This window comes from Cataglyphis hispanica, chromosome 18 (assembly GCF_021464435.1).
Source record: "Cataglyphis hispanica isolate Lineage 1 chromosome 18, ULB_Chis1_1.0, whole genome shotgun sequence".
In the NCBI taxonomy this organism is placed as follows: Eukaryota; Metazoa; Arthropoda; class Insecta; order Hymenoptera; family Formicidae; genus Cataglyphis; species Cataglyphis hispanica.
The window spans coordinates 4,204,032-4,215,947 of record NC_065971.1 but is presented as its reverse complement, the minus strand read 5'-3'; the positions used below and the strand labels follow the sequence as shown (position 1 = coordinate 4,215,947).

At 30.5% G+C, this 11,916-nt stretch overlaps 2 protein-coding genes across 2 annotated transcripts; both read left to right on the top strand.

Annotated features, from left to right (window-relative positions):
• Positions 1-2,236: 2,236 nt before the first annotated feature.
• Positions 2,237-8,581, top strand: LOC126856321 (cysteine-rich hydrophobic domain-containing protein 2). Its single transcript, XM_050604736.1, has 4 exons — positions 2,237-2,776; positions 3,666-3,876; positions 3,972-4,088; positions 4,186-8,581. The coding sequence occupies exons 1-4, from the start codon at positions 2,655-2,657 to the stop codon at positions 4,234-4,236; spliced, it is 501 nt and encodes a 166-aa protein (XP_050460693.1). The 5' UTR covers positions 2,237-2,654; the 3' UTR covers positions 4,237-8,581.
• Positions 8,582-8,705: 124 nt separating this feature from the next.
• LOC126856327 (uncharacterized) lies at positions 8,706-11,815 on the top strand. Its single transcript, XM_050604743.1, has 7 exons — positions 8,706-9,147; positions 9,345-9,523; positions 9,604-9,776; positions 10,504-10,717; positions 10,823-11,005; positions 11,081-11,264; positions 11,416-11,815. Exons 1-7 carry the CDS (start codon positions 9,044-9,046, stop codon positions 11,747-11,749), a joined length of 1,371 nt encoding a protein of 456 aa, XP_050460700.1. The 5' UTR covers positions 8,706-9,043; the 3' UTR covers positions 11,750-11,815.
• The last annotated feature ends 101 nt before the right edge of the window (positions 11,816-11,916 follow it).

Here is an 11,916-nt window from a genome sequence, read left to right as displayed (position 1 = left end):
AAGAAAAAAAAAAACAAGAATTATTCTTGTGCACAAAATCGTTCCTTTCACTTTCGCTACATTTATTTAATTTTTATATGCTTTTTTCTATAGTTAGGATTATAGTTTTTAAAAAATTTTAATTCATGAAGTTTGAAAAAAGAGAGAATCTTCGAATTTTGTCGATTTACATATCAATCTCTCTCATTACCCTATCAGTTGCACGATTTTTTCGGCGCGATTAATAGCTAAAAGTGTGTCTCGCAATTTCTCCACATTTTCGCGTGTCGCAAATCGCGCCGGTGCAATTCGGAAAGCTGTGTAATCACGACGCGGCGGAGATCGTCACCGAGACAGACGGTTGAAATCTGAGAGAAGAAACTTCCCGCGTATTCCACTATAAGCTTTGCGGTAATAGCTGTCCGGACGGGGGCAACTCTCCGTTCTGCATTTACGTCGGACAATTATAAATCGTATCTCATCACCTTTCCTCGCCTCTGTTTCACCGTGATTTTTATCGGCGCCGCAATCTCACGCCGGCGACTCTCATCCGTAACCGCTTTAATCACATTTTAACTGTACCGAGCGTCCGTGATTACAATGTACACGTTCGAGGAGCGCAGTTACAACTCCAAGCACGATATGCACGCTGTTAAATAATGCGATACGATGATCCGCAAGAAAGTCGGACGACGCGAATTATTTGCAAGCTATCAATCATTGCTTCATATTACTTGCAATTACATTATATTTCATATGTCGTCGACTCGTGTAAAAAAACGCAAACGCGAATACTTTTCTTTTAATCCGTCCTCTCTTTAATTGATATTTTCTTTGATAGAGTAAAATATCAATTAAAGAGGATCGATTGAAAGATAAGTATTTGCATACGCGTTATTCTTACAATTCGGCGAGGTTGTATGTGAAGTACAACGCAATCGCGAGTAATACGAAACAATAATAATACTTTGCGAATAATTTGCGTCATCCGATTTTCTTGCAAATCATCGCATTATTGAATAGCGTGCGGACACGTATTGATTTCGAAATTGCTAATATTTGTTATTATTATTTCCTTTCTCTCTCGTATGTTATTGTATGGTATTTATACTTGATAAGATTATATATATTATCTAAAAACCAATAAAAATAGAGAAACTAATAAATATATAATCACACACAAAGCAACGGTACTTACAAAGCAACGACGCTGATGCAATTGTTTCGATTAGTATAAATTAATTAGCACTGTACACCATGATGTTGCGCGCGTGTCAATGCAAATGGCATATCGAAATACTATCGCCATCGTATGCTAAATTCGAGAACTATTTCTAATGAAATAATTTTAAAAGTTTAACGGTCGGTACAGATATTTAATTTTACATTTTGACATAAAAAAGCACGTTAATAGTTAGCCACAGGATTTTATTTTATTTTACTATCATTCTACAAAATATTCAATTGTTATTTTATCATCTCTTTATTTAAAAGAGAATTATCTTACGAGTAAAGATTGCTCAACAGGTAATAAGTCAAACGGAGACGAATCAATTCAAAAATTATCAAAGAACCGTTTGCAATTATCCTCTGGTTTAATTACGAAGAGAATTAAATACAATATGTATTTTTATGGGGAAGAAAGGGAGAGAGATAATTCAATTTTATGGGAGAAAACCAAATTGCAATTTAAATTATTATTATATTTATATCTTACAATAAATCGATAAAATTAAGAGATAAAAGAAGTTGATGAAATCAAAAATAAAGAGTAAAATCAAGGCCACTTGGAGCCCGGATGCAATACTTAGGGCATAAACAATAATAATTGTAATTTAGAAATATATTAACAATATATTATAATTATTTCAATCCCTTTCAGGTCCTTCTCAATTACAATTACAATTATTATTGTTTACGCCCTAAGTACCACATCCGGGCTCCAAGTGGATTTGATTGTATTATTTATTTTTGTTTATATATCTTGCAAGACCAAGTAAAAAAAAGATTAATTTAGCAAAGCTAAATTGCTATTAATTATGTTACAGATTATGGATGGAAATACCTGAGGGAAGGAAGGAGAGGAGGAGGAGAAGATGGCCGCCAATGTTTTCGTCGACGACACACCGTTTACGCTTTACATTCAAATGAGGAGCAATGTGACGCTAACTTCTTATATTATATATATATATAGAACTCTAGTTGACACGGCGCGCGCGCGCGCGATTATGTTGGCAAGCCTGGAATCGCAGCGAGGAAAAAATTGATGAGCTGTGAACACATAACATATCGCGTATATCCGCAGTGCGCGTCATGCACATCGTGCGGTTGTGCAGGTGCAACGAGTAAACACTGGTGAAGAGTATCACGATTGTTGTCATTGTCATTGAGCGAGAGCCTAACAGTTGTTGGCCTAGCCCATCCTCGTATTCGCGGAGAGAGATGATCGTCGCTCGTAAGGATCATCGCGACGGGACGAGCGCGATGACGAGCCGGAAGCTCATCGCGGCGGGAATGTGAGCGAGAATACGCGCTTCGGCGAGAACGTCGCGTCCGCGCGTCGTCGACCTGGCCCAGTTGGAGAGGAAGAGACGCGCACACGGACGTCGCGTGGTCGTTGCTTTATATGCTGTACGCTTTACACGTTCGCGGGAAGCGACGGATTCGTAGCGGCGATGGCGGATTTCGATGCGATCTACGAGGAGGAGGAGGAGGAAAACGAGCAAAATTTGGAGGAGCACTACGTCGCGATGGTGCCGGACCCGATCGTAATTCGCGGGGCTGGCAATATGACAGTGTAAGTTGAAATGTCAGTTGAAAAATGTATGTGCATCTAATCAAACGGGCATACGAGAAAGTTCTTTGTTGTTCTGGGAGCACGGGGGGAGAAGGAGGTGGAGGAGGACGCGCGCGCTCTTTCACAAAGGGAGGCAAACAATGGATCACCTGATTTCGGTCAATTTCGATGTCCCGTAACGCGCGTCTTGTTATTGACATCACGGATTGCTGAGACAATTTTTTCCTTAATCATGAATGCATATTCAGCATGATCGCGCGGATTATTTTGTATGTAAATGTACATATAATGAAATCATTATACATTCAATCTTCAAGTTGAATGAATATTATTTTAAACGATAAATAAGGAAATAAAACACATGTTTTATATGTACATACATACATATGATTATAAAATGCATCTACTGTCGATAGAGATCTGTGTATTATCTGTGCAATGTTTATCTGCATTTTTAATTGCATGTAATAAGTAGATGACGTAGATCTGTATGATAATTTATTACTCATTTCTGATAAAAAGATATTTATGCATTTTTATTCAGCATTATATAATTGTTTCTGTAATCAGTATTTCTTAAATATTTGATCTATATAATATAAAATAACTTATATCTAATTATTATTTTAATATATATAGGCATATAACGAAAGTTATTCTCTTATTAAATACTTCTAATAAAAATTTTACTGATTATATTAACATTCAGAATTTTCCAGGCTTCTTAACTTTTAAGATTAGATAAATCTATACATGTGTCAAAAAACATATACTAGTTTATATATTATAGCTTTATTTAAAAAATCTTATCTAATGCCATTGACATTTATATCATTATTTATATATTAGAAGAAGATTATTAATCTGTGTAACATTCTTTTTCTTTTAGATTCGGTCTCAGTAATCGTTTTGAATCGGAGTTTCCTAATGGCCTCATATCTCGAGTAGCACCAGAAGAATTTAAGGCAACCGTTATGAGAATAAATAGTGTACTGAAAAAGACTTTACCTGTTAATGTTAAGTGGTTATTCTGCGGTTGTGTATGTTGCTGCTGTACCCTAGGATGTTCTCTGTGGCCTGTCATTTGCTTGAGTAAAAGGGTAAGACATAATTATTATGGGAAAACTTGAGATTTTTATATAGCATTTGTAAAATATATAAATATTTAAATGTATATATATATTTTTTTTTATAGACCCAACACTCATTAAACAAATTGTTAGAATGGGAAAACAGTAGACTTTACCATAAACTGGGATTACATTGGAGATTGGCAAAACAGAGATGCGATAGCTCTTCTATGATGGAATATGTAAGATATTACAAAATTATATTAGAATATAGGATAATATATATATATATTGTGCAATAATATTAACCAATATTATTTTCTCTTTTTTTTCTTACAGGTTCTTCTAATTGAATTTATTCCAAAGATTCCAATCTATAAGCCCGACTAAGTATATAAACAATATAAAGTACATTTAAATTGTGCAATTAATGATGCATCAATATAAATCTTGTGCAATGCAACACTTACATGCAGAGAAATGCAGAGCAGATAAAGTGCCGCTACATGATAACAGGTACTCTTTCTGGTACTTATCCAATGCATATTTTTGTAAATACCATGGGTAGAAATGCACAGTACAATAATTCGACATAATAACGAATTGAAATTTAAATTATTGAAAGAAAAAAAACAGCTATTTAATCATAATTAATTTAAAGCGAAGAAATATATATAAAAATCTACTGATTATTTATTTTATATTCTCTATATCAAATTTTGAAATTTTGTAAATTAAATCGCCATCTTAGTTTTTTATCATTTTCTCTATTACTAAATATTTTTCACACTGAAAATACCGCTCGATAATTTATTTGTCACTTTTTTTTAATTGTGTCAACGTAATAATCTCAGATAATGCTTACTGAGTTCCTTGTAATGTACAGAAATCTGTACTCGTCAACTAGAATTTAAGCATTCAGGTGAGAAATTAATCTGATTCAGTACAACGAACATATTAAAATACAGATAATAAAGTGAAAATGAAAAAATCTCGCTAATAAATCTGTCTAATTGTGCGTAATACAACACATGCATGTTGTAAATACGTACATGTACATATATAGAAACTTATTTTAACTATAAGTTAATTTTTTTACCATGGTGATATTAGAAAGTATGATATGTAAAGCGCAGCTTTACTTTCTGATACAAATTTGACAAGATATTTTAACATGAACGAAACATCCGAAGTAAGAAAGCGTGCGTTGTTATAATGCAATTAAGATAATTAATGTAGATATCAAACTCGTTGATAAAAATATAAAATGTCGACGATAAAAAAAATTTTAGTTGGGAAACATAGCAATCTAATAGTAGAGTAAACAGTACAATTATCAAATAACACAATTATAGTCACGCTGAAGGACGTAGGAAATATCGTAGGAAAGATTACCTTGAAGTTTATTTGCTCTTGTTTCATGATTAAAAAAGCAATGAACTTATATGTATCGCCGTGATTTTTGTCCATGTGATTATAGGTCAATAATAATAAAACTTGCTGCAAGGACATTTCTGTCACATATATCCTTTTTTTTAAGTTAATGTTTAAATTATATATCTTAAGAAAAGTGAAAAAATTTTCATCAATAAATTTTAATTTTGTAAGTAATAATATATCTCAATTTATAAATGTCACTGCTATCATAATACTGTTTACTTTATTATTGTTAATGATATACTCTTACCTGTATAAAACAGGGATGGAATATCAGGATGATGTCTCCCATGTAAAGCATCAAGGAACTTGGTTATGTAGATACTATTTTATATTACAGTTTAATATGGTTCCGCACAGATATTTCTCCATTAACAACTTGTTTAACATGTAATAATGCAGCTGTTATCAGCTCTACGTTGGATTTACGCTAACCGATAAAAGGAGTAAAATTACTCATCACCAGGCGCCTGCAAAAGGAAAAAAGATTGTAGGAAAGTATGCAAATGCATGTAAAAATATTATAAAATGTTTCTGTTACTGTTCAGTGGCTGTGATTGAGAACAAAAGACTAGTTTTGAATTCAAATGTGTATTGCAAACAATTACACATAACGCCCGTGCTTTATCTCATGAAGTTCTCTACATTAAAGCCTTTTACAGAATATCCAGATTTACTCTGTTTCTCTAATATTTGTACTTATCCTATAGAATAATTAAGACAAAGTTAAAAGCGTTGCATTAGTAGAGGCGTCCGTGTCATGTAGATTAATAAAAATGATATATTGCCATATCTGATTTCAATCACAAATCATAGGACATAATCCATTCATCATTAATATCTTGAAAAATGAAACAAATAGAATTATTTATACAGATTCTCATTACACTCAATGGAGATAATGTGGAACGATTATACTCTCTATGATCTGTTGAATAGTTAATGATACATCAAATAATAAAGATCATTATATCGTGATCTCATAAAAATCACGTTATTATATTTTCGAGCGGGTGTACGATCGAATTGTTACGCAAATATTATTTTTCCGATAATTCTACAAAGTAAAGCATCAATATTTCTATATGTAATGTCCCTCTAATCGATTATTGAACAAACATTCAATTATATATACATATAGAGATCGAGATGTACTGTGTAATATGGAAACGTACATATGTGCTTTCTAAACTGGCTATCAGAATTCTCTTGATAGTATGTAATAAAAATAAGGCTGTGTTACAAAATTGGGCAAAGCAAGAGACAGAATATGATTCTAAACCACATTTAAAAACAATTCTCACATTATTTTTTAGGAATAAAGATTACTTAACTTACTGACAAATAGAAACAAACTTTATTCTCTGTTGCTCGTGTTTCTATTTAAATATCAAATACGGTCTAATTATGTTTTCTTGAAATACGTATACCAAGTATCAGGAAAATATAAGTAATACAATTGCACTTAGCTTATTAATTTATTAATCTTTTAGTATATGATTATGGGGATAATGTATACTAAAAAATTAAGTCTTTAGCTTATATGTACATGTTGTCTATATGAAAACTTATATAATCTTTTCTTCACATAGATTATAAACTATATAAACTTAAAAAAAAACCCTATTGTTTTTCATTAATGTTTCATCTTTCTATATAAATTAAATTATTATATATAATAATTAAATACAGCAACGCGAATGATTTTCAACCTAAATAAAATAACAGCAAGAAAATATAAAAATTATATGTGTTTTGGGGAAAGATCTTATTTTGAAAACAAGAAGAAAAATGAATTATAAGCGTAAAACTGCGTAAATTATCTGTCCAAATAACACACATGGCGATACATAGTTTACATAGTTTAAATGTAGATATAGACTATCGATGTTTATGCGTAGCTTATCAGACCATTAGTTTGATAACAATTAACTAGTTCATTCACTTTAGAAACTGTGCATTTTAAACAAATATACTTCTGTAATCTGAAACTACTTTTCAAATCGTATTGTTTTATAGAGAAGCTCAGCTAATATTGTATGTACATGTTGGATGTGTGAATGGAAAAAAATGTCAAAGCATCACTCGAAAAAAAAATTCTTCCATTTACTCATATCATTCAATAAGCTACGTAAATATATAATAAACAAATATTTATATTGAATTATAAAAACAGATGTATATCTTATGAAACTCAATTATCCGAAAGTGGTTTACATCTCAGATTTGTTTCATTTATTATTATTTGAGAGATCAAGTATTATTCGAAAGTATAGATCGAAAATATTTTTTCTTAGGACAGGAATTGGATTTTTTAAATGAAACTATCAGATGTTATATGACACGATGTGTAGGAGTGTAATAATAACTATGTAAAGAAGATATAAATCCGTGGAATGTATACCATGGCAAGATTTATAGATCAATGATTAAATTGCAGAACATTGGAGGAAAAGAATATATTTTTGATAAATACAAGAGAAATATGGAAAGTGCAATGAATAATGATTATTGGCAAAAAAAATTTGAATCGAATTTATGATTTGGTATTGAATATAGTAAGATTATGTTTCAGATTGAATATTTTTTATGCGAATTAAATGTATCGCAATGAAAGGTATCATTAATAGCAGATTAGACGAAAAAAAAAAATTGTAGAACATCGCATATCATACATTAAATGCACTATATAGTTTAGTTATATTAGATTTGTAATTGACAAGGCATTTATTTATATCACATTTTAAAGCCAATATAGAGGAGAATTATAGTTGTAAGATATTCTTAGCGCGAGAGTGGCTAAGTAGCAAAATTATTATCAAGCTATCGTGGTTTCAACATGTGCCTTTCACTCGTAAATTTGTGTGAATCATAAATGTAAATATTATATGTTAATAACATGTTAAAAAATATATTTGTATAGAATGAGAGTGGTTCCTCTATATATATATATATATTGCGCATATAAAATAACAATATCCGCAAACTCGTAAAGTCGTTGCATAAGATTACATGACGAATCGAAATGGCATATCATCAATTTGCGACGGATATAAATTGTTTTAGGATTATAATATTCATGGATGCGACAATGTGAAATACGAGAAATGTACGCAAATATATTAAGGCAAGCTTTTATTTTTAACAATTGATATAATATGCAATTTATTACACAACTAATTTTCTGCTATGATTATATATTTCTCGTATGCCTTTTGTTAACCATGTAAATTTGTGTATTATGTTAACTGTGTTTTTTCGGTTTGAAAATAAAGTTTTACAATGATTATAAAAAATTGCCAAATATATATATATTTTAAGCTTGCTGTTCCTATCAAAACGTCTCTTCTAATAATTGGAAATTAATCAGATTATTTTATGATATAATCTGATCTAATATAATACAAACTATTTTTTATTAACTGTGAGTTAAATGCAGTTAATTTAGCTTTAATCGCAGTCTTATTTTGATCAAATAGTAAAAGTAGTAGATATATATTCTGATATCCGTGTTAACGCACTCTAAACGTAACAATGTATAAACAATACAACTGCTCATTTCGAAATGTTAATCAGAACGCTACATCACATTATGATAATTGACAACAGATGCTTTGCAGCTTCTAATTAAAAGGAGTCCATTGTTAGTCATGTCTGTGCTACAAGACAAATAATACTTCTCCAAGTATAGTGTCAGACTAGACTTAAATTTAAGATTCTTGATTAGGATTGACTGTTACATGCTTATTATTAGTGCAAAATGATATTGCTACATAAAAGAAATATTCGAGCATTGATATTTGTCGCAAATATGCTGTCACAATCAGTGAATTCTAATGAGCTCTCCTCTACGTGTATCTTCAGGTAAGGAAATATATATGACGACATTAAATATGTTATTTCTTTTATATTCTTTTGTATTCTATATACACTTGAAAGCATGACAATCGAATGTTACAAAAAAAGCTATGCGAAGGAAACAAAAAATAGATACTACTTTATTATTTCTTTTTAATTTTCAATAATGACTGACGTAATATGTTGTATTTTCTAATTTTCAGCACCGTTTCAACATGTCCCTTGCCCATAACAGTTTTAGATTTTATTCCTAATTCCACTCAACCCGATCTAGAAATTAAATGGCCCTGCGAAGTACGTTCTTACTGGCTATCGTTGCAGCCGTTTGTCAGATTCGTCCGTTTCTTGCTTCGCTATATAACACCATTTATTATAATACTCGGTAAGGAATGCTCTCGCTGTGTACTGTGCACAATCTTTGACCGTTCTCATATAAAGTTGTAACTCGTATACTTCGTATAGGTGTATTGCTAAATACTGTATCTTTTAGTATGTTGAGCATACCAGTGCTATGTGACTCCAATTTGTCACTTTATCTAAGCGCGCTTGCTATATCGGATAATGGAGCATTAATTTTTAATTATGCTATCAGCGTCGCAAAATCGCACTCGACATCCATTAATGATCTTTTTATGGTAAATATTATGTCCAATTTGCGTATTGGGACAGATACAATGACTAAAATATAAAAATTTTAATTATTTTTTTTTAAGTAAATGATTCCTTAAACAATTTTTGAAATATATAAAATAATTTTTTTGATATTTAAGAGCATAAAAAAATATTTAACATATAATGCTTTGTCAAAGACCTTGAAATCTTTTGCTACAATTGTGTTTTTCGATGTATCTTTTTCTTGGAAATTATTAATTTCCCATCATTAATTTTTAAAAATTTGTTTAGAAACAAAGTAGGATTTGATCATTTGATTCAAGAGAGAAGAAAATGTAAATTTATCAAAAATTACAAAAAAATTAAAGTTGCCAAAAAATTGATCTCATACAAAAAACACCGACCAAAATGTAGCCAAATATATTTGGAGAAAGAAAGTGGATAAAAATTATTTGAATATTAATTCAGTTGAGAAAAAGGAACATAAAAAAAAGATAATTTTGTCATTTGATTTCGTAATTGCATATGTCCTCTTAAAAAATTCGATCAAACTTCGTTCAATCTTTCTGTTATAAGAAACTTATTGATTAAATCTTTACATTTTAATTTTATTTGAATTATTAAATTTTCTTTATATATACTTTGTTCATTTATAATATCGTACTATAAAATAGTGATTGTAATAATATTACACGTTAAAGTAAGATACTCATTGACAGCAGAAAAATTATACTCAGGATATTTCTTCAGAACAGCAGATTTTTATGCGGAACGAGTTCTGTGAGTATGGAGCTTTTCCAATTTACATCAACTTGGTTGATCGTTGCTCTCACGTGGACGCGCGTTATCGCAATAATGTTTCCATTTGGAGCTCGCAGTTGCCAAAATTGTTCCGCAATTATAATTATTACAACTTTAATTTGCATTAGCTTTATAATATCCTTAACGAAGTTGTACTCTGGCGGTAAAGTGTATTCGCATAATCGTATCATTTTTTACTATTTGCAATTCAGTTATTATTATTATTATTATTGTGTTATTATTTCTATCGTCGAATTATAAATTATAGGATACGAGACAGACAGCGTTTTCGAATTTGTACCATGTCAAGAGAAAATAAAACCATGGGGTAATGCTATGTACTTTTACATCGCTCTATCTACATGGCTTCCGTTGCTTTTTATATCCATCGGTAACTTGTTATTGATTATTCGCATGAGAAAGTCTTACAAAATTCACAACGAATTAACTCGTAAGTCATCATCGTGATTATTATGATGTACAATGTTATGACAAGAGATTTAAGAATGTGCGATTTTTGCTTTAGATAATTTCAGATATAAAAGTAACAGAACCCACAATTCTAGTAGGACGTTGCTTGCAGTATCGATAGTACATTTAATTTTAATGCTGCCACTCGGAATCGTCGAGACGTTGGAACTTTATTGGGATGTAATTTTAATTAAACATCCTGCTAAAAATCTAGAAGAAAATGAACATTATATACACTGGTAAATAATAAATTATAAATATGAGTATTAAACAAATATTCTAATATTATACTAAGCTATGAAATCAAATTTCTTCTATTTGAGACATTTATATCATGAATAATATTGCGTCATACATATATTTGAAGACGACGTAATGTTATCTTTTCAGGTTGCAAGAGAAGATGTTACTCAAATGGTGCCGTGGTTTATTCTTTCACATATACCACTGGAATTTTGCAATAAACTTCTTTCTGTATTATCTTGCAGGAAAAAAATTCCGAAATGTCGTAACGCAAACGTTGAAAAATTGTATGAATTCACACTTATGTCATAAAAACATTTTAAAATGTAACACATGGAATAATTGTCACAAACATTTTGCGATGGTACGATCTTCTAGTGCATTGTTGGCAAGAGCTGTTATGCGAAATAAACAATTTATGGACGATAATATTATGGGAAATAATGCTAACGAAAGAAATAGCAATATTACTCAGTTATAAAAACAAAATAATTTTATAAAAAAGAAACTCTTCGATAAAAATGTTGCATACAACTCATACTTATCTTTTGTTGAAAAAAAAAAGATAAATACATCATACATTCAACTCAAAATTTATAAATAATTATTTCTTTTTTCACATATACATCTATACTTTCTTAAATAATT